General features: G+C 43.2%; 2 protein-coding genes and 1 non-coding gene across 5 annotated transcripts; 1 reads left to right on the top strand and 2 right to left on the bottom strand.

Annotated features, from left to right (window-relative positions):
* Positions 1 to 4129: 4129 nt before the first annotated feature.
* On the bottom strand, positions 4130 to 14466 carry UPF3B (UPF3B regulator of nonsense mediated mRNA decay). Of its 3 annotated transcripts, XR_012160990.2 has the most exons (11): positions 14299 to 14465; positions 13455 to 13561; positions 13205 to 13311; positions 11745 to 11843; positions 10986 to 11096; positions 10381 to 10424; positions 9180 to 9368; positions 8504 to 8664; positions 6288 to 6600; positions 5786 to 5933; positions 5196 to 5262 (listed from the first exon to the last, which is right to left on the bottom strand). XR_012160990.2 is itself a non-coding variant. In XM_073361316.2 (10 exons), exons 1-10 carry the CDS (start codon positions 14416 to 14418, stop codon positions 5116 to 5118), a joined length of 1398 nt encoding a protein of 465 aa, XP_073217417.1. In that variant the 5' UTR covers positions 14419 to 14464; the 3' UTR covers positions 4130 to 5115. The 3 variants fall into 3 exon arrangements, 2 of the variants coding, with proteins under 2 accessions (XP_073217417.1, XP_073217418.1); XM_073361316.2 differs by lacking the exon at positions 5786 to 5933 and having other exon boundaries at positions 4130 to 5262; positions 14299 to 14464; XM_073361317.1 differs by lacking the exons at positions 5786 to 5933; positions 9180 to 9368 and having other exon boundaries at positions 4130 to 5262; positions 14299 to 14466.
* Positions 14467 to 14821: 355 nt separating this feature from the next.
* On the top strand, positions 14822 to 17546 carry NDUFA1 (NADH:ubiquinone oxidoreductase subunit A1). Its single transcript, XM_073361326.2, has 3 exons — positions 14822 to 15019; positions 16132 to 16221; positions 17408 to 17546. The coding sequence occupies exons 1-3, from the start codon at positions 14918 to 14920 to the stop codon at positions 17426 to 17428; spliced, it is 213 nt and encodes a 70-aa protein (XP_073217427.1). The 5' UTR covers positions 14822 to 14917; the 3' UTR covers positions 17429 to 17546.
* Positions 17547 to 21743: 4197 nt separating this feature from the next.
* On the bottom strand, positions 21744 to 25840 carry LOC140917782 (uncharacterized). Its single transcript, XR_013636284.1, has 4 exons — positions 25640 to 25840; positions 23150 to 23262; positions 22443 to 22558; positions 21744 to 21808 (listed from the first exon to the last, which is right to left on the bottom strand). It is a non-coding gene; the product is annotated as an uncharacterized LOC140917782 (transcript).
* Positions 25841 to 26113: the final 273 nt, after the last annotated feature.

The following is a 26113-nucleotide window of genomic DNA, read 5'->3' as shown; positions in this document are numbered from 1 at the left end:
GGAGGAGGCCCCTGGTAAGTGGCTTTGATTTTGTGAATCGCTGAAGCGAATTGATGGGGGCAGGAGGGTTGCAGAAAGCAGGCTTGTGTCTGTATGATGCACGTACCACCCACATGCCTAGTCTGAGTGGCAGAACAGGGTGTTGATTGATTCCCTCACTTCTTGGGAATCTGCCTCAGAGGTCTCCACAGAACTCTCATGGAAATATTGGGGAATCTGAGACCACAGGTTCTTTGGCAGAGCTGCTTTGTTTCTTGCGCCATTAAGGATAACTTTCCTGCGCCACTCTGCTGTCACTGGGGTGTGTGTGTGAGTGGGGGGGAAATTCTGCACACAGGTGAGCTGCATAAGGGACAGGGCAGAAGCCCTTGGAGAAGACCCTCCCTTGATTCCCTGCTCACCCTCAGCAGCGAGGTATCTTCCCTAATGAACACAGCCTATGGAAAATGTGGGGACAGTAATGATTATAAGGCCCCCTACAGTGCTGGCTCTCCCCCAAGAGCCACGTGCCCAGTGTACAGTATGGTCCTGGAACACTGATTTCCCCTGCCCCTGTGGTTACTCTCCATTTTGGGGGGTCTTGTGGCTCATGTGTGCTTGCCTGGGGTCAGCCAGTTAGTGACAGGTATGTGAATAGTGGCTGTGTTTTAAATTACTGGATCAGTGGTCTGTGTGTTGCACACAATACTGCTTCCGTAAAATGTTGCATTTTGGCTTCACAGATATGACCTTGGGAGCCCAGCCTCCCTCTTTGTTATTGCTGGCTGAACGGCTGCGCAGAATTAGAAAGCGGCCACGAAGAACTAAAGAGGACGTTCTGTGTGATGTCACAATGCACTCTGCGGCCGAAAAACAAGAATTGAAGGAGTGGCAGGACAGCAAGAAGAGGGACCGAAAGGAGAACATGGCGCGCCAGAAGCCACGGAACAACTCTTAAATGTTACGGAGCTCCAGGCAGACACACTCCAAGCACTGCAAACCCAGCAGCTCCGCGCCCGTCCACCCCTGCAGCCACCCTCACAAAACTCTTTCCCATGCGCCCCCCAGACACCGCCAGCACACCCTGATCAACCTCCTGGCTCCAGTCTGTGCCCGTCGCATTCCACTCCTGTCCCATCACAGTCCAGCCCTGTGGATTCCCGGTACCCACTGCACTCAACACTGCAGTTTAGCCTTGCTGAAGTACAGTACCCACTGCACTGGACTCCAAAGGACAAGGTTGCATATGATACCTGGACATACACAAATCTTTAACCGTCCCGGGACCACACCTCCTCCTGGGACCCTCCCTTCCCCTATCCGCCACAGTGCTGGGCAGCGGTGTAACTGCCAGCGATGTAACTCTGCCAGTGTAGACAGACCCCTAAAGGAGCACAAGGGGCATGAGCAGAAAAGCTATAATAGAGTCAGTAGCTCACACTCCCCCTCCTCTGAATCTGACTTAAACCATTTCCTACCACAAGAGTGGGGGGCAGTTTGCTGCTAGAAATGTCACCTTTATCTCAGCAGACATATAAAGCATATAAAGATCTGCAGTAATGAAATACCCCCCTACTACTTTTTGTAGGGGATTGCTGCAGCTAACCTTCCTGTTGGAGCCCAATCGCAACTCCAATAGTTAACTTTCTGCTTTCCTAACCTCCTGAACTTTTTTTTCCAAACAAACTACTGTGGAGTGTTGCTCTGAGCTTTGAAATAAGCTGATGTTGCACCCTTGAGCTAACTTCTTTGCAAGAAGTGATCTCTGTGTATTCAGTAATTTGGAGATCAGTTTGTAGAGTACATGAAGTGCTTTAGGATCATAGTGGACCAAAGGAGCTATGTAAATGTAAGATATACTTTGCTGCTGTCTTGGGTAACCTGTGCATTGCTATGTGTCATATATAATTTACTGAGAAATATCACCATCCTAATTGTGATTATGGAAAGGTGAACTTGTTACTACAACCTGTTTACAGCAGTAATCAAGTTACCGTCTACCGTTGTAGGGAACAGATCACTAATTACAACCTTAGCATGCCTATCGACATAGCATGTCTATTCGACATTGGTGAGGCCTCATCTGGAGTACTGTGTCCAGTTTTGGGCCCCACACTTCAAGAAGGATGTGGATAAATTGGAGAGAGTCCAGCGAAGGGCAACAAAAATGATTAGGGGACTGGAACACATGAGTTATGAGGAGAGGCTGAGGGAGCTGGGATTGTTTAGCCTGCAGAAGAGAAGAATGAGGGGGGATTTGATAGCTGCTTTCAACTACCTGAAAGGGGGTTTCAAAGAGGATGGCTCTAGACTGTTCTCAATGGTAGCAGATGACAGAACAAGGAGTAATGGTCTCAAGTTGCAGTGGGGGAGGTTTAGATTGGATATTAGGAAAAACTTTTTCACTAAGAGGGTGGTGAAACACTGGAATGCGTTACCTAGGGCGGTGGTAGAATCTCCTTCCTTAGAGGTTTTTAAGGTCAGGCTTGACAAAGCCCTGGCTGGGATGATTTAACTGGGAATTGGTCCTGCTTTGAGCAGGGGGTTGGACTAGATGACCTTCTGGGGTCCCTTCCAACCCTGATATTCTATGATTCATGCAAGGAGTCAAAAGGAATGGGATATATTTCAAGATGAACATTTAAAAGCTTAAAGGCAAACAACATCCCCCCGCCCCCCAAATCAGAATTTGGGGCCCATTCCAATCTTTTACCAATTATATAGCCACTCTGAAGTCAATGTTAAGAATATCAAAATCACAACAATCTATTTTGTTTAACAAAGAGAAGGTTAAGGGGTGACTTGATTACAGGCTATATGTATCTACATAGGGAACAAATATTTAACAGGGGTCTTCTGTCTAGCAGAAAGAGTTATAATATGATCCAATGGCTGGAAGCAGAAACTAGACAGACTAGAAATAAGGTATAATTTTCTGACAGTAATTAATCACTGGAACAGTTTACCAAGGGTCATGGAGGATTCTCCATCACATCCAATCTTGATTTGAAAATTGTGTACTTTTTCTAAAAGTTCTATGTCCTGGTATACAGGAGGTCATACTACATTATCACAATGTTCACTTTTTGCCTTGGAATCTAAGAAACCAGACCAGGTCAGATTAGTGGTCTAGCCAGTCCAGTTTCCTGTCTGCCAGTAACTGTACCAGATAGGAAGCTGAAAGGAAGTATGTAATGATCAATTATAGGATAGCCTGTTGAGTGGCTCTGCTAAAACATCTGGCTCTGGTAAAATGAGATTGAGCACAGCTAGTACAAGCAAGGAAAGGAAGTGTTACTAGTTACAGACATTTTATCTTCAATGGTTAAAAAATAATTCAAATACAATTTGCGATGAAACTTGGTTACCTTGAAAGATTCCAATTCTGACTGCATTATATGGTACCTCAGAAATAGAGAGCACTGCTTTTTCAAAGGGTTTTGGTAGGTAGTATTTAATTCAAAGATCTGTATATAACGGTCTGAAAGGAAATACCTACATTCAGTTTAAGAGAATAGCGTTTGGTTATTTGTGATTACAGAGGTGCAGCAAATGGAATTTGGAGATCAGACTTCTTCCAACCTTCTTATTCTCATGAACTAATGATTATGACAAATTACTCTGGACTCCGAGAAGAAAATATCATTAGGCCCACCTCTCTTGCTGTGTCATCTTTGAATAAGATCAGCCAGCCACCAAGGAAAGAGAGAAGACCATTGTGGCTATTCCCTTGCTGCTAACCGATGTGGAGTTTTGGTTTTTTTTAAATGTTAGATTGGCCTTTTAGGAGAAAAGTAGGGGAAAGGTGGAGTTTTTAATAGTAGTAAAGGAAAGACTCATTTCTGCATTTGGAAGGTTTCTCTCCACTAACAGTTTTATTTTTACAGGTTTGGGTTTTTTTTGTAAAGTAACATTATGCACTGTAATTTAGCTACAGTGATATATATTAGTTTAGTATTCTCGGTTGTTCTCCGCAGAGTACAGGGATTTTTTGTTATTGAGTTTGAAGCCATTTGACAATCTTAACTAATGTACAATATTAGTGTGAAAAGCTTTGATAAAGGATAAATACAGTTCATGAGATAAGGCTAGCTCTGTGTCATGCCCCTAAACAGAAAAGTCTCACTGAAGACAAATAAGTTAAAGTATCTTTGATTTTTGAGATATTTTATTGGTTTTAGTACAAAACAGCTAAGGCTAAAACTTGCTAGCTTCAAGAGGATCGTTATTGGTGAAGTTTCTTCTGGGCAGTGAAATAACACTCCAATGGATCAGGAAATATGAAGCAGAGATTGAAATGACACGTTTCCTACTTTTAAGACACTGAAAACAAGAGGGAATGCTTGAAAAGAATCAAACGCTTTACACAGCTATACTGAATTAAAAAAAAAATTGTTTCAGTGTAGGTAGACAGACATTACATGACAATTTATCGAAAAAAGAAATACCCAGTAATAAAATTATTCCTACACTGCAATCTTTTAGTTCAACTATTTCATTCAGTAACCCACTTCCTACATGGAAGATTCTTTATAAGGCCTCTCCCCACTTTCCAAACTTCCTACTGCTTCTATCTTGAAAAGGTTTGTTCTGCAGAAAACCAGGAAAGGCTTCTCCAGATCACTGATGACCCAGCTACCACAGTCTGAGAACTCTGTTTTAGTGCTAGGATTACAGTGTTTATTTGTAACTATTGTAGTCTCAGACCAAACACCTCGCAGCATAGCAATATAGGATGTTAGCTTTTGAGCAAAACTGCAGCTTTAACTTTGCTCCTCTTTTTAAGTGTAACACACACTGGTTCAGGACCACTTTACAAAAGAGCTCTGGTTTTAGATCCAGGTGTCATTCCTCCTGACCACATGACTCACATTTCTCATACTTAAGGCCACAAAAAGCTTTTCTACTTTGCAAACTGCAAACATTTTTTCTCCATTGTAGTCTGATGCTATGAAAATAAATTCCAATAACAATGAGAACACATTTCAAATTCTGAGGTTCTTTAACCAGAAACATCCAACAGCACAATATCCCCTTTTCTTCCTTTGTTCCTTCTCTTTGAAGGCACTTCTGGATTGCGTAGTACATGCTCTTTGGCTGCTTAGATAATCAGAACACATAAGGCCTGTGTGCTAATCACTCCTCTTCTTTTGTATTACTGGTCTCACTTTCCTGTTTTTTATCTGCTCCTTGGTCTGCAGACTTTGTAGCAATGTCTTCATAAGGACACAGTCTACTTCGACTTCGAACTCCTGGCTGGTATAGCTGCATTGCTGGACGATCCTGAAATAAATCAGAAGGTAGCAGACTGTCTTATAGCCAAAGCATCATACTAATTCCTATAATTTCTAAAGGGATGATACAAAAAAAAAAAAAAAACACACACACCACACAGACCACTTCAGACTTTCCCAAAATACTATTAATTATTCAGTGACACCCAACATTACAAGTTCAATGACAAAGAGTAACTGCCGAAATAGCACCGATGAGAATGCTGCTTTAGATTATGTACCCAAGTATTTTAAAGCATTCACAATGATAATATTTTAAGTAACAATTCAGTTTGTCCTCTTCAAGCACATGAGCAAATTTCAAAGCTTCTCCCAAGGAAAATTTTTTAACTAAACCATGAAAAGCATACACCGTAGGTGCTGCAAATGTAGAATTAATGCACATCTAAACTGGATGTATTCCTATCAATGGAAGGAATACATATTTTGGGGGTATTCTGCATACAGAACTATATGTACATTAACATGGGGTCTGTGCTATGACACTACATAGCAGTGTGCCTCTCTTATACCTGACGCAGCAGCCTCTGCAGTGTTTTGGAGAAGGTATAATACGGGTGGCTGCCTGCTATATCATTTTCTCTCGCTTACAGAGATGTACTTTCTGGCATTAACCCACACGCAGCATCTGCAAGAATCTGGTCCTACCATATCAGTTCTCTGGTGACACAAAAGTTAAAAAGCCAATGTTTATCTGCTGGCAAAACCAGGACAGACATTTATTCACTTTTGTTCAGAACTTGCCAGTAACAGCTGGATTTGTGCATAATTCCTATAAAGGCAATAAGAAATTTGCCAAGACTAAGTTTATCTTAGCAGCAGCAAAGCTTACAAGATCGGTCTATTTTTCCCTCATACATGACAGCAAAGTTTACAGCTGAATTATTATATGAGGGAGAAAAAAAATTCCAAAAGGTAAGAAATAGCATGACCCTCCCCTTAATTAACATTTACCATAAAACCAAAAACGAGGCCTTATAGAGCGGGTGTGAATTTAAAGAGAGCCAGCAGCACCTTGTTTCTGATGCGATCTCTCTTAGCTGCATCCTCTTTTTTGTCATCTTTGGTTATTTTCTCAGCTTTTTCTGTGTTGCCTGTAAAGTCTGGAAGATCACTTTTCCTTCCTCTCTCTCTGAGTGAGTTTATCTCCTTTTTCACCTCTTCCTCTTTTCTTCTAAAAACTTTTTCTTTCTCAAAGCGTTCCTTCTGCCTACGACGCTCTTCGTCTTGGCGTCTCTGTTTTTCCCGCTGCAGTCTCTCATATTCTCTCTCTCTTTCAAAGTCTCTCTCCCGGTCCCTGTAATCTTTTCCATATTCATCTTCAGATCTGTATGAAACACACAGCGAGAAATTAAGCTTAAAAGATTGGATAATCAAAATCACAGATCTGTGTAATCAATACCACAGCTCCAAATTTGCGTCAATGTTATGAGACACGGATTTGTAGATTTTAGACAAGAGTTAAAATATCCTAGAAGCCTTTATCCTAGAAGCCAGTCATATTTTACTACAAATACAGAAATAACTGCAGTGAGGATGTAATCCTACCTGTAGTGTTCTCGCTCATTATCAAGGAAGTTTCACAGTTCTAGCCACATAGCTGACTAAGTCCCTCTGTGGCCTTGGAAATTACTTAAATCTCTTTCTCATTCCTCTGACACATGGGGGAAACCCACACCTGTATACATCACATGGATGTTGTGAGGATTAGTAATTGCAGCACATGGTTGTCATTCTGGGCTGCATTCTGGCATAAGAACAGCCATATTTTTCCTTCCTGCCAAGGCCTCTAAAGAGATATGCATTATGAGTATTGTGGACTTAAAGTGGCCCCTGTGCTCCCAGAAGCTGCTATAAGTGCAATCTATGGAGCTGTTCTCATTTATGCTAGAGACTGTGGAACCCCAAAGCCAGCCCCAGAATTTGGAGAGCACAGAGGTGGCTTAAAGCCATCTTTGCCAAAGGGCTGTGCCTCCTGAATTGGGCTCCAGCTCCTGAGCTGGGCTCCATTTGTAAATATCTTCAATTGAAAGGCCAAGTATTATTGATAAAACACTAAAATTTGTTTATTAAATGAACAGATATGAAATAGTTCAAGTCCAGACGGACCTCCCCCCACCCCTGATCATGAGTACACTCTCCTAGACAATTCAGATCAGAGACATTACTTCATTTGAATTTAAAAGCTGTTCCAGAACAGCGCACCGTAAGTTTTAAATTACTAGTCTAGAAGGGTTGGGTTTTTCTGGTAAGTCATATATACAGTACAGACCTGTTTACGCGCAAACCCGCTTAACACGTGGTTGCGCCATGCCTCCCAGTGCTACCTATTTAACATGGGAGACTCGTTAACACACAGTACAGGAACTTGCTATGTAGCACTACAGATTTGCTCACTAACTCGCTGACATAGAAACTGACAGGAAGTGCGGAGCGGAAACATGTTGTACATCTTTACCGATATTGGTAAAGATGTATCATGCACACTTAGTCATGCTAGAGAGTTATATAGTAATATGTATACTACATTACAAAATTTTAACCGTAGGCCTAATATAATAGCAGAGGGCAAGTGTCAGCATTCCTACACTGTAGAAGAAAAGCTAGTGGCAATAGATCGAGTAAATAGTGGAGAAACCCAGGCCAACGTATCGAAAGATATTGGACTTGCCGAATCTACTCTCTGAGGACGGCTAAAAAATGAACCTAAACTGAATGGCTTTGTACAAAATATTGATTCTGCCGTGAGGCCCAAGTGAAAACGTGTGCGCTAGTCAGCAAACCCCACAACAGACAAAGCCATGCCCACGGGGTTTGCTCAGGAAAGGCTGAAAGGAATGCCGCTAAGTGGGTCAATTCTTCATGCCCAAGCAACAACATTTGGAAATTTAACGGGGGATGAATCATTCCAAGCCAGCAAGGGGCTTATAAGTAGTTTTAAAAAGCGTCATGGCATAGCGCAGGTATCAATTTTTGGAGAAAGCCGATCAGCCGATGAATTGGCCACCAACGCGTTTCATCTGCGGCAAATGACAGACTTCATAAGAAAAAAAATGTGAGCCAGAAAGAGCAAAAAACAACAGCGTTTTTTTCTAAGTGAATCATAGACACTTTTTTCAGCATGGCCCTCTTAACCCACGGTCTGTTAACATGCCGTCATACGGTTGGACTCCCGACATCCGCATGTAAAAGGGGTCCATATTGTACTAAGTACTGGAATACTAACTAACTTTTTTCCCTTCTCTTCTTTAGTCTCTCCATCGGATCGTTTGGCTGACACACTGCTTAGTGTGCCAGCAGCTTTTTCCTCCCTCACATTTTCTTTTTCCAGTTTCTTGAACTTTTCCTTTTTCTCCAAGTCTCTTTCATCTTTCTCTGGTTTCTTAAGTAGCTGTGAAGAAAACACATGTTCTTTTTAATCAAAGGCTCATTCTAATTCTACTCTGTAGCACAGTATAATTCAGCTACTCGGTTGAAGTGACTTCTGCTTAACATGAGAAATATTCAAATATGTAACTAGTTAATTCCATACTCACTATGCTCAGAGGTAATAACGTCTACAACTAAAATAATGATCCCAATCCCAGAATAGGATTCATTTCCCCCGTACAATATGAGAACAAGATCAAATATATCCAGTTACCCAGATTATATTAAATTCATATGTTCTGAGGAACAAAAGCATAGACACACGTATTCAAATGAAAATTTCTTATTAGAGATAAAGAAATTAACAACATACAAATCCTTACTGTACTTTAACAAAAGCATGAACATTATGAAATAACTAATCTACACCTACAAGATCATGAATTACTCTTGGTTACGTATTCAGTGAACACATTTTGTATGCAACTTTTACAGGGAAGGGGGAGGAAAAGTCTATAACAATGACATGTTCTGTACTTTAATCTTTGGTTCATCCTTTGATTTATCCCTTTCTTTCTCTGGGCATTTGTCAACTTTCTTCAGTTTTTCTGCTTCCTTTCTCTTCCTTCTTTCTTCTTCTTTCCATTTCCTCCTTTCTTCTTCTCTTTGTCTTTTTCTTTCCAGTTCCCTTCTTCTCCTCTCCTCTCTTTTTTCTTCTCTCAGTCTCTGGAAGGGGGAGGGGGGGGAAATTACATTTCCCACATTAGAAAAAGTTACTCTTAAAAGTTCCATAAGATACCATGTCCTGAAATGACACAAAATTCTCTAAAATATACTGCTTTATAAAACATTGCGTCTCCCTTTGTACCCTTCTTTTAAGCAACTTATTGAAAGCTTCAAAATTCACTGGAGCAGCATTACTATGTATATTTCAGAAATCATTAACTCCATATTTTAATGGAAGTTCAAATGAAAACACCCACACATCAGAACCCACCCTAAAAAGTTACACACACCTGGAAGAAAAATAGGTTCATAAGAGAGAAATCACCAAGAGGGCATTAATTTGAGTCCTGGTAGCTACAAACAGTATTTTAAACAGAATATGGCTTGCCAATCACACAGCTGCAGCTCACATGACTCAGTGTTCCACTGAGACAAGGACTGTTATTAAGCCACCATATTAACCAAAATATAGCTTGATATCAATACTCTGGGAGCCAGTATCAATCCCCCGCTAAACAGTTTGTTAAGCATGAACCCAGGTTATACCAAGTATTTGGGATAAAGAGTACAAGAAAACCCCATCCCATTTTAAACATGATTATAATCATTAGACTAAGGCCCTGTACACACTACATTTTTCCTCTGCAAGCATGTCCAGCTTCCCTGCTGGATCTGCTCCACTACACTTACCTACGCTGAGCAACATGGATTCAGTCCTGTAGCATAAAAAACAGTTGTAGGACATTTCCTCCCCCTCCCACTCTTTTTAAAAAAATGTTTCACAACTTTCTTCTGAGGAGAAAAGGAAGCGCTCCCACCTACCTGAACAATTCTGTAGCTCTGGGAGAATTATTTAAAACAAGGTCTTTAGATCCATTTATCACAAAAAAAAAAAAATCTTGCTATACAGACATCACTGTACATACACAAAGTTTTAAGAGCAAATTATCAAAAACTGTAACCAAAAAAGACTCTACATAGATTCTACATAGATTACACAGAGAAATCATACCTGTTTGTTTTTCAAGAAGTTCAGAAGGGGAGTTGTCTTTTTAGCTAAATAAACATTAAGAATATAAATATTTTTGCCTTTACAAATATCAAGATATGTTTTCATAAGTTAGATGGGAAAGACTTATCTCAGTCTATATTAGGTTTTGCTCAGTTTCAGTCTTATTGTACCGCAACTTCTCTCTCTCTCTTCTTGAAATGTATACCCCTCATTTGCTTATAAATGGCTACGTCTCCTCGTGTAATATTTTAGCTAAACTAAATGAGTCGTAACTTACATTCATGTATCACTTCCCATCCCACAGTACTAATATTAAAGGAGCCAATGCACCCCTTACTGGAATTTAACAGCACATAACACAAGTGTTTAGTATACATAGCGGAGAAGATTACAATATCCAATTTAAACTAAAAAGAGGGACTGGAGCAAAGATGAATAAAAGTAGATCTTCACTTGTAGTATTACTCTAAGGACTTAATGATACTAAATGATCTAAAAAGGAATGTCCCCAAAGTTCAAAAGTCGTAAACCTACAAAAGATTGTACGTCATATGTTTTCCTATATTGCGAGAAGAGGTTCACATTTAAGATATCAGTTTTCATACCTATTAACTCTTTGTTTCTTGCCTCTATTTCCTCTAGTAGTGTTTCAGGAGTTGATGTTAACTTTTCATCATCTGCACTGTAACTTTCCAAAAACTTCTTATACTCTGGGTCTGGAGAGAAAGATCGGTTTGTGCTACAAAATACACATACTAACCCCTCTTCTGGGAGTTTCAATAGTCACTCTGCATTTTCAAACTTATGAACAAACAAGAATGGGTCATATAGTCTTATGAGCTGCTGCTCGATATTTGTCTTTAGCCAAGTTAAATCAAACTCTGAGGCAGGGACTATGTCGGGTTACGTTTTGTAAAGTACATAATTAATAGTAATAATGCAAGATTTTAACAACGTTATTCCATAGTGTGCTTATTAAGACATTTTACTGGTTTTGCAGTTGTCTGTTTTTCTTTTAGTGTACCAAGCCTGCAAAAGCTAACTGAGACAGGGACCATCTTTTCATTACATGTGTGGGCGTTACCTAGTACAACAGGACCCTATACCTTGCCGGGGGCCCACTAGGTACTATCATAATATCAATAATACCATAAGTACTTTTGTTATAGTACAATAGACAAGTTATTTTGAAAAAAAAAAAAGAAATGTAATTGTTGCATGTTAAGTGTTTAGTATCAAACATTATTTTGTTACACTAGGACACCACACAGTCAAAATAAATTCAAATTTCTGTTATCAGATACCATGCACCACATAAATCTCCACATATTCATGCATGCAACAAACAATTCTAGTAGTTGTACCATCATCAATAGTCCCAGTTTTGGCATCCTTTTTCTTATTCTTCTTTTTTGCAGATTTTTGGAAAGGTGCAAATTCGACTATGGCAGCATACTCCTGACCTGTTAATAGTAAAATGTTAAAACTGTTTAATCACCAAGGTAAAAAAACAAAAACAAAACAAAAACACTAAAATCTTGACAGTGTATTATATTGGAGGAGGGACACTGGGGCATGTTTATAAGAAACAATACTAGAACAGATAAATTGATAGTAGCTATGAAATTTGTCATGTGATTAGATATATAAACACATTATTTATAACCCTTTCATCGCAAGAGGGTCTCAAAGCACTTTCCAGACTATACACAAAATACATACAAAATTACATTAAAAGAAAGTTAAAGTTGCAAAATGTAATACTCAAAAGTTAAGAAATGCCAGAGGTAAGGTTGCTCAGGTAGCCTTAATTCAACATCCTGATATTTATGCATTATGATGACATACTGTTCCCTCCTCCCCCCACAATTCCTGCTTCATTCACTGGGCGGGGGGAGAACACTGTGTGTTCAACTGGGAACATGGAGAAAGGGGAAATGTCTGTTCTTGACAAAATCCAATATGATTGACAAAACGTCCATGCAGAACAGAGAAGAACTTGATTTTCAAGGGTGTCTTTCAGAAGAAAGATAATAAAAGTTGCATGGATTCAATGTATCTACCACGTAAGGTATATATATAGTGAATTACCATGTCTAAGGGGGGGGGGGGGGAGTAGTTTCAGAGAATCTAGGTAATTTAAATGCCTTCTGAATAACTGAGGCTTCAATTGTCATAGCTCCATTTCACAAAAAGCAACTGGTTGGTGGAAGATGAAAAATAAAAAAATTAAAAGTAAAATCTCTCTTAAAAAAATACACCTATAAAAATATCCAAATAAAACAAGAGTTTAAGGGTGAAATTCTGGCCCCACGGAAGTCAATTGGAAACAGTGGCAAGACTCCCGTGGAGCCAGAATTTCACCCAGAATATACATGTTAGAGGATATCAGCAAAAACACCAATAAGCTTTAGTATTAGATGCTGAATGCTCCCAACAAACCACATAAGTGTCAGTTCAGTATATTGTTAACTAAACTTAGATTATATACATGTAAATTACTAATGGGCTAGAATTCCCCTTAAGCAGTTTGTTTAAAAAATTTAGCACTAATACTGCTTTAAAAAGGGGGATTTATTGTTATTATTTTAAGCTATATTTAAAATCTACTACACAAAGCGTGATGAAGTTTATCAAAAAGACTACATGCAGACACCATATATTTAATCACAATATATGGTGCCCAAGTATAATTATGGCACTAAAAGAAAGCATACAATAAGAAAAAATCTGGGAATAAACTACTTGACAATCGCCTAAATGTCATCTAATATATCTGATATACAAACATTTTAGTATATAACCAAGTTTTATGTTTACTTGCCTTTGTGATCAACAAAAACATAACCATCAAAACGATCCCTGAACAGTACTATGTCTTCTTGGTTTTTAAAGTTGATGTATGCTCTGGAAAACATGTGAGGATACAAACTGCAAAAGGACAAAAAATAGTAATGTGTAAAGAAATGAAGTTGGCTAGTTGCTCATGATTTTAACTATACACACTATAGACAAGTGTAAATTAATTGACATACTAGAGTTACATGAAAAAATTGAAACTTGAAGTGTTGTACCTGGAATCGTTCGCAAAGAATTCAAAATAGTCATGTTCAGGCAAAGGCTGAAGATGTTCTTCAAGTTGTTCCTTGGTCAAACTGGGAGGCAAGCGTCGAATTACCACCTTAACACAAGAATTTTAAGAGAGTGTAAATTAGTGTCTGCCCCTGACTTTATTTCAGATTTGTTATTTGAAAGATGCTGTAGGATAACAGAGCTAAGTCGACAACTGTGGCTCATGAGGAGATGGGTGAAATTTCACCCAGCATAACTTCAATGCCATTTTTATATCCAAAGTACTGAGTGACCTAGAAACATCACAATTCTTCAAGGAAGCACAGAAAGACTGGGGGCCTGATCCAGCTCCCACTTAAGTCAAAGAAAAGACTCCTACTCATTTCCCAAAGGGAGCAGTCTCAGGCCCCAAGTAAGGAAACGTGGTTCAGTGATTAGAGCAAGAAATTCAAAGGAAAGATTCCTGAGCTCCGTTCCCTAGTCTACCACTAACCGCCTGTGCTGCTCCGAGCAGGTGACTTGGGCCAAACAGTTCCCAAGTGGTGGCGAGTGGGTCCGGCTGCCACCCAGGCCCTGCTGACAACACTCACAACGCCACGCGAGCGCCAAGGGGGCTCAGACCTCGGTATCCCAGGCTGGGCCCCGGAAAACGAAACGCCGCCAGGCACCCGCCGCGTTTGTAAGGGGTTACCCCGGGCGCCCTGCCCCGGCATGGCCCCGTCCGGGCGCTGAGGCGCTGGGGTCCGCGGCGCTCGGCACGGGGCTCGACTGAAACCTCCGCGGGGCCCAGCCAGGGGCTGAAGCCGCTCCCCCAACGACGCGGGACGGCCCCGCCCCCAGCCTCACCTTGCTGAGCGTCTCCTTCTTGTCCTTGGGCCGCTCGGGCTCCCCGCCCCCCCGGAGATCCAGGGGGGCCCCGGGCGCCCGCTTCTCCTTAGGCCTAGTGTTCTCCTTATCCTCCTTCATCCCGTCCTCCGGCCCACCGAGCCACGCCCCCTCTCGCCCATTGGCCGCGGCGCCTCTCGCGGGATCACAGCCTTAAAGGGCCACGAACCACCACCTCGCTCCGGAGGCGCCTCCTCAAGGACACAGCCCCGGGGGGATGGGAGCTCCCGGCATGCACTGGGGCTAACGGGGGCGACCGCCCCCGGCTAGCTCCCAGCAGGCCGGTCATGGGGGCCATGGGAACTTCCCTGCGCCCGTAGCACGCCTAGTGGGACGCTGTCACTGAGGGGAACCTAGCCCCGCCCTATCGCTGTTGTGCTCGTGACACTTCCAGCGGTCTTTGCCTCGGCACAATGGCGGCGGCACGCCGCCGTGATGCATGCTGGGTAGGCGGCGCCGTGGGGCGGGGCTAATGCGCCTGCGAAGTGGTACTGCCTGCGCGTGCGCGTGCGCCGAGCTTGGGGAGCCTCGCTCTAGTGGCGCGGTCGGTGGCGGCGGAGCGGCTCGAGCGGGCGCCGGGATGTGGTACGAGATCCTGCCCGGCGCGGCCGTCATGTGCCTGTGCCTGACCATCCCCGGCGTGTCGCTCACCCACATCCACAGATACCTCAACGGGGGCAAGGTCAGGGCGGAGCCAGGAGGGGCTGGGCCGGCTCCGCACGGCAACGGGGGGTGTCGTTGGGAGGGGGGGAGCGGGCGCGGGGGGTGTCGTTGGGAGGGGGGGAGCGGGCGCGGGGGGTGTCGTTGGGAGGGGGGGAGCGGGCGCGGGGGGTGACGTTGGGAGGGGGGGAGCGGGCGCGGGGGGTGACGTTGGGAGGGGGGGGAGCGGGCGCGGGGGGTGACGTTGGGAGGGGGGGAGCGGGCGCGGGGGGTGACGTTGGGAGGGGGGGAGCGGGCGCGGGGGGTGACGTTGGGAGGGGGGGAGCGGGCGCGGGGGGTGACGTTGGGAGGGGGGGGAGCGGGCGCGGGGGGTGACGTTGGGAGGGGGGGAGCGGGCGCGGGGGGTGACGTTGGGAGGGGGGGAGCGGGCGCGGGGGGTGACGTTGGGAGGGGGGGAGCGGGCGCGGGGGGTGACGTTGGGAGGGGGGGAGCGGGCGCGGGGGGTGACGTTGGGAGGGGGGGAGCGGGCGCGGGGGGTGACGTTGGGAGGGGGGGGAGCGGGCGCGGGGGGTGACGTTGGGAGGGGGGGGAGCGGGCGCGGGGGGTGACGTTGGGAGGGGGGGGAGCGGGCGCGGGGGGTGACGTTGGGAGGGGGGGGAGCGGGCGCGGGGGGTGACGTTGGGAGGGGGGGGAGCGGGCGCGGGGGGTGACGTTGGGAGGGGGGGGAGCGGGCGCGGGGGGTGACGTTGGGAGGGGGGGAGCGGGCGCGGGGGGTGACGTTGGGAGGGGGGGAGCGGGCGCGGGGGGTGACGTTGGGGGGGGGAGCGGGCGCGGGGGGTGACGTTGGGAGGGGGGGAGCGGGCGGTGACGTTGGGAGGGGGGAGCGGGCGGTGACGTTGGGGGGGGAGCTGACGTGGGCGGGCGCTGGCGGGGGGGACACCCCTTGCCCGGTGCTTGTGCCGAGTGAGCCGCTGGAAACCAGCAGAGGGCGCCGCTCCCCTTCCCCCACCCCGGGAACTACTCGGGGCCGTGTCCGAGCCCGGGGTCGGTGGCCTGGCCTGGCCTGGCCCGGCGGCAGCCTCCTGCTCCCCGCGCCGTCTCCCAGTGCGGTGACACGTTGCTCTTCGTGCGCAGGAAAAGAGAATTGCTCGCCAGCCCTACCAGTGGCACCTGATGGAGAGAGACCGGCGACTGTCGGGGGTTAATGAATACCATCGGTCCAAGGTAAATCCCTTCCAACGGAAAAGGAAGCTGATCTGTAACTACAAGGCAGCTGAACTCTGCAAAATCCAAACGCCTCAAAATTCAACTAACCAGGAGTTGAAAACTCGAGTTGTAGGTCTCTGCAGTGAGCACTTGCTATTGTTTGAGTTGAGTTAGACCCTTGACTGGGTTCTGCTCTCTGATACTTCAGTATAAAGGCACCAGTCTTGACGGTACCCGAGGGTAGAACTTAGCCTGCTAACTGGAGCAGACAAGAAGTGCTTATTTTTAATATATTGTCTTACAGTTAATCAATGGACTTTGATGGGTTCAAATCTAGACCAATCTTTACAAACTGTAGGCCTGACTCTCTTAGCATTAGTGTCTTTTCATTCTCCCTTGATACCTTCAGTGCAGACTTGCTACTGCTAGTACTTAAAGGTGACCTGTAAAGAGCTTTTTTAAGTGCCCGTATTTGTTGCTTTATAACATACAAAGAAAGCCTGTAATATTTTATTAGAAATGGCCTGGTCAGTTTTTTCTAGGAGTCTGTGTGATGTTTTTAAGCATGTATATTATGAGCTGTCACATTAGTGGAAGGGGTTGGAATGTTAAATTTGTTACGTCCTTTTCCCAAGCCTTATTTAGTCATTGAAGTGAAATAGGGGTTAACAAAAACAAGTTTTAAACAGTGACAAAATTCCCTTCCTTTCCTGCTGAATTGCTCAACTTTTCACTCTCCCCTAAAGTGATGTAATTTCACTGGTTCTGCAGTTAGCATAGAATGTTCCTGAGCAGACAAGACCTAAATGTCTAATGTAAAGAACAAGGGGTGTGTCGTACATTCCTTTGAAAAACCTTTTCAGGGCACCTTTAGTCATACTAAGTAGGGATGGTATAATTTGCATGGGGTAGCCTTGATGGGGTGGGTCTCTTCCCTTCATAATTTCTGTGATGCTATCACTGTAGTTTGCCTAGTGCTACCACCCCACCCTTTTAATTGTACTTTAGTGATTCTCTTCCCCCCTATTTTTTAAAAAATTGTATCTTCCAAAAAACATGCAAACTTCTTATTCTGCTGAGGAATTTATGGTTAAAAAAAGAGTAGTAAGTTGATGTGTGTACGTTTCTGAGAAACGTAAACAAGGCAGTGAGATTGGTGTAAATTCTATATGGATAGTTAAGAGTGTTTCACTTTGTTTTTCAGGGATTGGAGAACATTGACTAAGAAGCAACTTGTTGAGTGAAGAGTCCTAATTCCTGTACAAAGCAGTTTAGCTCCAGTAAACATGCATTTATATTTGATGCAATGTGTTATATGGTGCACATAAATCTTGAAAATGAAAGTGGGTTTCTGAATTTTTTATTGGTATAACTTTAAAAGGTGTATATTGAAAATAATACAGCCAACAATAAACATTCTGTAGTCAAACATACAAAAAGGAATACACAGCAGAGGTAGACAATTACCCTAAAGTTATAGATGTGCTTCCAGCTAAGAAACTTGCAGCAAAAGTTAGTGGAGTGCCAGGGAGAGTTAAATCTATTTTATTTATATGCCTGTTACTTTCAGTAACCTTTAGAACTCTCTGCAGATACACTAATAGACTACTAAGTTGATGTAAATAGCAAAAATAACCATTTATTGAGGTTGTGTCCCCCCTCATGAAATGGGCATGCAATGAGCAATGCTAAGCCTTAACTTTGTATTCATTACAAAGCTGTTAAAGCATCAACTTCTGCTGTCACATGATCAATTGTAGGTTACCCTTCTCAAAAAGGAGAGGTTGCCAAGAATAGTAGCAATACAGTCATTACTTAATGAAATGACCAGCCTTTTAAGAAATTAGTTCTGGAGTGTACAACTGCTGTTAATGTGCCATTAGCGAATACAATGCCTATCTAGTTAGGGTAAAATAACAGGTTTAATTATATTATTGCAGCAGGCTATTGTCTGTTAATTCTGAAAGATGTTTTGTACAATTGATGTATAATGAAAAGGTATACAGATATTGTCGTGATATCCTGATGTGTACCATTCCTTATACAAATCAAAGTTGCTGATCTTATATAGGTTCTAATTTAGAATGGAGTTGAAGTCATGGCATTAATTGTGTTTCTCAGGTCTGTTCTAGCTATGGCTTTGTACTACTCAACTTTAACCTTAGTCCTAGTCTACATACAGATAATTTAATATTAAAACGGCATTGGTTAGGGTTGAGAGGGCATTGTTATACTTGTCTAACATGCCTGTAGGGAATAAGCTGTACCAGTAATAACTGCACTGTAGAGGGTTGTATTACTTTAACGCTATTGGTACAGTTTAAAAACAGTATAACGTGTGTAGACGTAGGCCTGAGGCTTCCAGAATCCACTTCATGGCAGAAGCAAATGTAGTGATTGTATACAGGGTCTGTATTTGTTAGCCATTGAAGAGATCCTCTGAAACTCCAGCACTTACTGCTTTTTGCCTGGCTACTTATATTAAGTGGAAAGACATCATTGTCACAACAGTAACTGTCCATGTAAACTTCTCAGCACCACATGTAGCTTTAGACTCTGTAGTTTGGAAAACAAAATGGATGTTATCTTTAATTTAGAATTAGTTTTCATTACACAGTTGAGGCAACACTGATATTAGTGTGATCATCAGTTTTTCCCTCCTTCAACCCTGTTTTAACGACTGAGAAAAAGCAATGAATAGTTGTCACTTGTTCACTTCCCATTCACAATCAGTAGTAATACCTAGTACTCACTCTGGTTTCTCAGGCAACCAACATCTATGGATTAACACAGTCTAAACACAGCTATTGTGGGAGCAATGAACAGGGCATTAATTAACTTCTAAGAAACTTTTCAAACTACTTTGCGTTTACCGTATGTTTTATACAGAGATTGAGATGTATGTATTGCACCTAGATTAGATGGGAAAACCAAAGCACAGAGAGGTTGTGTGACGTGCCCCAACTCCCACAGTAAGTCAGTTGCAAAGTGGGAAATGGAGCACAGTGTAACAAGTGCCTAGTCTCCTGCTCTAGCCATTTTATACTACTACCCTGATGTGTTTAAGCATTAATAACCTGATTATTAATCTGACAACCATATAAAATGACTTGCTTCCTCATGCCTTGTCTGTTCTGTGTAGTTGCAGGTTTTCAAAGGGTGTACAGTTAACTTGTGTCCTTACTTGTCTCTTGCTTTTGAATATCTTTCTGACTGATAGGATTGGCTCTATCATTTATTATGTTGGTTTTAACATATAATGTTCCTGTCTCAGGGAAGTCATTCCATCAGTCAGACTAAAATGGATTAATTACATTTCAAAAGTGTTCTTGCCATTAAAACAAGCATCTACAGAAGAAATGAATACCAATAAAGACAGCTGATTTTTGGATGAGACACACTCAGTGTAAAATTTAGATTCTACCTATGATGTTTGTGTCAAAGCACATCAACTAGATAGTGCTTTTCTGGTGAATTACCTAGGCTTAATGCTTAGCTAGCTCAGCGGAGATAGTCCCAAATCCCCTTCACTCTAGGCATTTGAATTAAAGTATGATTTGTGGTTTCAGAGCTTAAGTCTTTTCCAATTAAAATGAGACCTCATACCATCCCTCAGAATCTTATGGAATTTCCCCATACAGTCAGCATTTAAGACCTGAAGGAACCATTAGATCATCTAGTGTGACCTCCTCTATATCACAGGCTAGCACCTGTAGGTTAAACCCAAATTAATGAACTATGCAGAGTTTTTTAATCATGGATTTTTTCCTAAAATAAGCCCATTATTATGTTAAGCTCACACAATAGACTTAGTATTGTATAGCAAACCAGACAAGATGCTGTGTGTGCCCCTACAACGTGACTTGCATAGGGGACCCCAAAGGAAGGTTCTGTCTTAATGCATTTTCTTTCTCCTTGTTTTGAATAATGGCTGGTTGATGGCATTTTCACTATACTGTGTTAATACTTGTGGGCCTCATGGCAGATATATATTAGGAAGAGAAGTGGAGAAGGAATTACAGGGCTAGAGAGCAATATTGACAAAACCAATGATGATGGGAGCGAGAAGGTAGGTAAGATTCATTGTGGGACCAACCAAGGAAGAGATGAGAAATGAGGGCTGGGCAGATAAGTAATTATTACTGTTTCTCTTACATAAGACAAGAACAATACTTAACTGCACACTAAAGCCCAGGAATAATGATCCATAAGCAAAGGGTAGTGACAATCTCTTAAATAATTGCCTTTAAATTGTTCTAACGAGCAATCAGCTTAAATATGATCTTTTGTTTTAGTATTGAAGAGGAGGTGACAGTATCTTACTTCCTTTTATTATTTACTCAGTAACTCAGAGCACATTACAAACAATGAATTAAGCCCCAGTATCTGTGTGAGGGGGGCATTGCCTATCCTTGTTTTACTGATGGTGAAACTGAGGCACAGTTTACATGAATTATCCATGATCACAGAATATAGGAGGCCTGACTTCCACTCCCTGCCTCAAATGTGTTATAAGTAGCTACATAATTTACAAAGTTGGAGCTGCCTAATAACTACATTGGAGCCACTTTAGCAGACAACCGTTTCTGCATAGTTTGGATCACTACTGCTAGTAACTGAACAGTCTTTGAGACTAGCATGCTATATGCCAGGGTTGGCCAAATTTACTGAGCCACCTACAACAACCTTCAGAAGTTCAAGACCCAGGATGCACCTGCTAGGGCTCGGGGCTTCAGCCCCACTGCAGCTGAAGTCCTGAGCCCCTGCAAGTGCACCCCGAGATTTGAGCAACTGTAGATAGTAAGTCTTCATATAATTAACACTGAAAGAGATATAGTGGCTCAGTTTTTTTTTCAATAGGCTGTGCAACAGCATGCATGACAACCTTTACAGTAGGGTTACATTGGTATGCATCATTTGGCACTCAGCATAAAGGTTTTCTTTATTAGCTGAACTGAGAGGAAAATAGTCATTCCCTAGAAGAACCAGAAACAAAACCAGCTCTCTACCCTTCTGATGACTTGGATATTTGCATACACAAATTCCTGTTGGTGCAAGTTACTCTTCTACCCCGTTCCAGATGGAGGAGAGAGTCAGCTCTTACAGTAACTAGTCTATTTTTTCTTCTCTGTGCAAGACTCCCATTAGCTTAGCAGCAGTGGCTGACAGTTTAATCCATAACATGAATCATATCTTCATAGGAGACCTGGAATATTTCATTTAGTTACATGCACCATGTTCACAGAACTATATTATCAGACTGGAAGGAGTTCAGAGAAGATTATTAGGGGGCTGGAGTGAATGATTTAGGAGGAGAGACTAAGAGCTATATATGTAAATTCCAGCTTAGTGAACTGAACTCTTGTATGGTGAAGAAAAATAATTTCAAAGCAAACTGCACACAGACTAGCATCTTCTGCATTTCTGATACACCAGTGGCTTTTCTTCTGATGCATCTTTAACTCCTATTTGCATTAATGGCGGTTAGATACACAATCCACTGCCTTAAATTGGAATGATACATTCACTAAATTACTCACCTCTCCAGATTACTTTGGATTGGACACCGAGCCAATAAATTTCACGAGACTGTGCTACAGTTGCCCTGTACAAGAGGAAAAAGAATAGTGTAACATGGTTATAAAATAGGAAGAATTCCCCCTACCTCCCGCCAGCGATATTCCAGTAACTCATTGTAGCCGTTCTGTGATGGTGTTGCTGCTTTGCTCATAAATTCATTAGCAAATGGTAATGTAAGCCTAACCTCATGGGAAAGTGAATCCACCCTTTCTTGCACGCAGGAAAGTGAGCTGCGGCTGACCGTTTCAGATGGCTTCCCAACTGAAGATCCTTCCATTCCCAGAAAGGATCAAAATACTATTCCTGCAGTATAGCAACATTCTTCTGCTTTAATATCTTTTGTAATCCGAATGGTGTGAATCAGCGCTCATTAGTTATGTGCAGCTTTCGCTTGTTTGGGGAGACCCTGCTGCTGATTGAGCCCCTAAATTTTCAAAAGCACCTAAGTGGCTAAGGAGCACAAGACCTGAAAGTCAATGGGGCTTATGCTCTAGAATCACTCTGGTGCGTTTGAAAATCCTGCCCTATATGAAACAACAGAACGTTTTATGACTGTATTAACGTATAGGGAGAGAAAAGAGAAGAAAACATGTTTGAGATGTCCGTTGGAGAGGGAGGGGATTTCATTTAAAAGGGAACTCTGTCATGAAGCTGCTTACATGAATGTAATAATGGCAGGGCAGCCAGAGGTTGGGGGCAGCCAGGTATAAGTGGTCAGGCTTGTTTTTAACTCGGTGTTAGAATGAGTAATCGCACCTTTTGGGTTTCCAGAGCACTGCAAAGAAAAGAATATCAATCCATGTATTACTTGTTTAATTACAATGAATAGTGTACCTGTCACACACACTAGGTCAGTGGTCCCCAAACTGTGGAGAGCGCTCCCCTGAGGTGGCACGGAAGGAAAATTTTGGGGGGGAGGGCCCTGGGACCAGCCTCCTTTAGGGGTGGGGAGGGAACACCATCCAGCCCCATTCTGCCCCCAGCTGCAGCCCCAGCACTGCCATCTGCCAAGGTCCCAGCTTTGACTCCTGGCAGTGGCTCCCGCTTCCAGCCCCATGGGACAGATTGCATTACAGATGAGGGAGGGTCACAACAGGAAAAGTTTGGGGACGACTGCACTAGGTGCATGTACAATCAATTTGTAAACAAACAAACAAATCCTGTTTCCTTAGAAACGATAACATCCCCCTCCCCTCACCAAAAGCCTGGGTAATAGACATTGCATACAACCTGCCCTGATCAATCCAAATGCTCCCACCCAGCTGCCTTTGCTGTTATATGTTGTTTCTCTCGCTATATTTAATTTCACAGTATTTATTAAGCCACGATGCCCCATAAGGCTAGAAATGAGAAGCTCCCATCTTACCTGTAAGAACTTAGTGTTATTGGCAGGATTCTGCCAAGTGCCAAGTGCAGCCGTGGAGCCAAAGGTGCGAGCTTCCAGCAACAGGCCTCTGTATCCCGGCCCTACAATCTGAACTGGAAGATAGTATATGCATCTATCACATGTTAGTCACCCATAGCTGGGACTGGCTTCTCAAAATGGTCACCACCATTAATAATGCCAAAGATACATCTTTGCACATCAGCTGTGTCTGCAAAAATAGCCCAGTGATTAGCGTGCCAGCCTGGGACTTAGGAGACACTGGCTCAACTTCCTCTTTGCCACTGACTTCCTGTGGCACCCTGGGCTGGTCACTTAGTCTATCTGTGCCTTGATTTCCCCATCTGCAAAACAGGGATGATAGTAGCTCTCTGTCTCACAGGGGTTTGCAAGGAGGGTGAGGTGCTCCTTTACTATGGGCCTGGGGCAATATAAATACCACGGAGACGGACTGTGAAAAAGGCTTTAGATAAAATTCTGCCCTTGGGTAACTGGGTGCAGCTCCCATTGAGATTAGAAGCAGGACTAGGGACAAGGAGCAAGTTTTCCTCTTTAGCTTGTTCTCCCAGCTCCTAAATGCTGCTCCTGGGGCTTCTGAGAAGGCACCTAAGGCCTCCTCCTTTCCTGGCCTTGAACAGCAGCACATTCCACCTCCAGGAGGCAGCCAGGGTGTACGAGGAGACCGAAACTGAATGCTGCAGGTCGTTATGGTCACCCCTTCTCAAAAAAAGAAAAGGAGTACTTGTGGCACCTTAGAGACTAACCAATTTATTTGAGCATAAGCTTTTGTGAGCTACAGCTCACTTCATTGGATGCAAGCTCACGAAAGCTTATGCTCAAATAAATTGGTTAGTCTCTAAGGTGCCACAAGTACTCCTTTTCTTTTTGCGAATACAGACTAACACGGCTGTTACTCTGAAACCTTCTCAAAAAAGATACATTAGAATTGGAAATGGTACAGAGAAGGGCAATGAAAATTATTAAAGGTACAGAACAGCTTCCAGATGAGGAGCAACTAAAAAGACTGGGATTGTTCGGCTTAGAAAAGAGACAACTAAGGAGAACTGGGGGGATATGACAGAGGTCTATAAAATCATGACGGGTGCGGAGAAAGTGAATTGGGAAGTGTTATTTACCCCTTCACATGACACAAGAACCAGGGGTCACTCAGTGAAATTAATAGGCAGCAGGTTTAAAAAACAAACAAAAGGAAATATTTCTTCACACGGTCAACCTGTGGAACTCGTTGCCAGGGACTGTTGTGAAGGCTGAAAGTATAACTTGGTTCAGAAAAATAATTAGATAAGTTCCTGAAGGACAGGTCCATCAATGGCTAAGATGGTCAGGGACACTGTCACATGCTCTGGGTGTCCCTAAACCTCTGATTACCAGAAGCTGGGACTGAATGAAACTGCATAGATCACTCAAAATTGCCCTGTTCTGTTCATTCCCTCTGACACATCTGGCACTGGCCAGATACTGGGTTAGATGGACCATTGGTCTGACCCAGTATGGCTATTCTTTCGTTCTAGGACCAAGGGTTACAAAGAACCAGAAGAGGAATAGATTAGGGGGAGAAGTGAAGAGAGGGAGTCTGGGCCCTTGGAAAAGGAGGGCAGAGAGGGTCAGATGGTAGCCATAGAGAGAGGTGAAGAAGAAAGACATCAGAGACATATTGGGACAGAAAGGAAATGAAGAAGACACTGCACCCTAGGCTAAGCAAGTAACCGGGCATGAGTCAGCGGGGAGGAAGGATGACCTTGTTACTAGTATACAGGACAGGGAGTCAGGACTCCCAGCTTCCATTCACAACTCTGCCACTGACTCTCTATGGGACATGGGAAAGTCACATCTCTAGCCTCAGTTACGCATCTGATCACCAACTCATTTCACATGGGCTACCAAAGAGCTAGCAGATGTTAATTTCTCCTTACTGCGTTGGTACAGAAACAAATCACTGACCTATCGGTGATAGCCCTGCACCAGTTAAGAACTCCCTTAGCTATCTGGCACCAGGTAAAAATCATCCACTGATTTCATGGCATTGGCCCAATCCTGCCAGATCCTGGATTCATCCTATGAGGGGCTAACCTTTGTCTGATTCATCACTAGATTATCAGCATCACTATAATAGAATGCAGCCATATCATGATTACTTGCTTGGCACCCAGACCTGGCAGACTTTAAAATAACTTGCATAGTGTTTGTAATGTCAACGTCTCGTCTCCATGTAGTTCTCAGTTTGTTTCTCTTGGTCCTCTCCTGCTGATCTGCTCACAGTTGTTTTAATTCATTTCACTAAACAGAAGTTTACTAAACACATTTTAGGGAGAAAACATGATGAAGAAGAGAAGCTCCCTAATAATACTGATCCATTTACACAGAAAGCATGCCAAATGCAAACAACCATGAAGAAATCATGGATTTTAAGTAAATCTTACCCATCCAGTTAAGAAGTGGGAACTTAATTACCATTAATCGGCTGCCTGTTCACAAAGGAAGATGCATCAATCTGGATCTCATAGGGGGCTGGACTTGGCTGGGGCTGGACCCCCATATGCACAGGCATCATATTCTCACAGGCTGATGCTGGGGCTCCTGTTGGAAAAGCAACACATGGACAAATAATGTTCCAAAAGACGATGTAGCCAAGGTGAAGTGAAGGACTCCAGTGAGCCATGACTGAGGGACAAGAGGTTGCCTCTCCTTTGAATCAACAATAAATCCTCTCTGACTGCAGACTCGTTTAAGATAGAGGAAAGAGGAGCAGGGCTCTGCTGAGTCACTTACCCTCAACAAATTCATTTTCTAGCCTTGGGTTTTGAATGCTTTTTGTGCACATGACCTCTGAATGAGGGCTGTGTTCAGTGATTTCTAGCTATTAGCTATCTGCATAAGGGATCTTTCAGAATAACTAAGGATATTTTGCTTTCACTTCCCTCTAAG

Source organism: Lepidochelys kempii, chromosome 9 (genome assembly GCF_965140285.1).
Source record: "Lepidochelys kempii isolate rLepKem1 chromosome 9, rLepKem1.hap1, whole genome shotgun sequence".
NCBI lineage: Eukaryota > Metazoa > Chordata > Testudines > Cheloniidae > Lepidochelys > Lepidochelys kempii.
The sequence above is the reverse complement of the archived record's forward strand: the minus strand, read 5'-3'. Positions and strand labels throughout refer to the sequence as shown.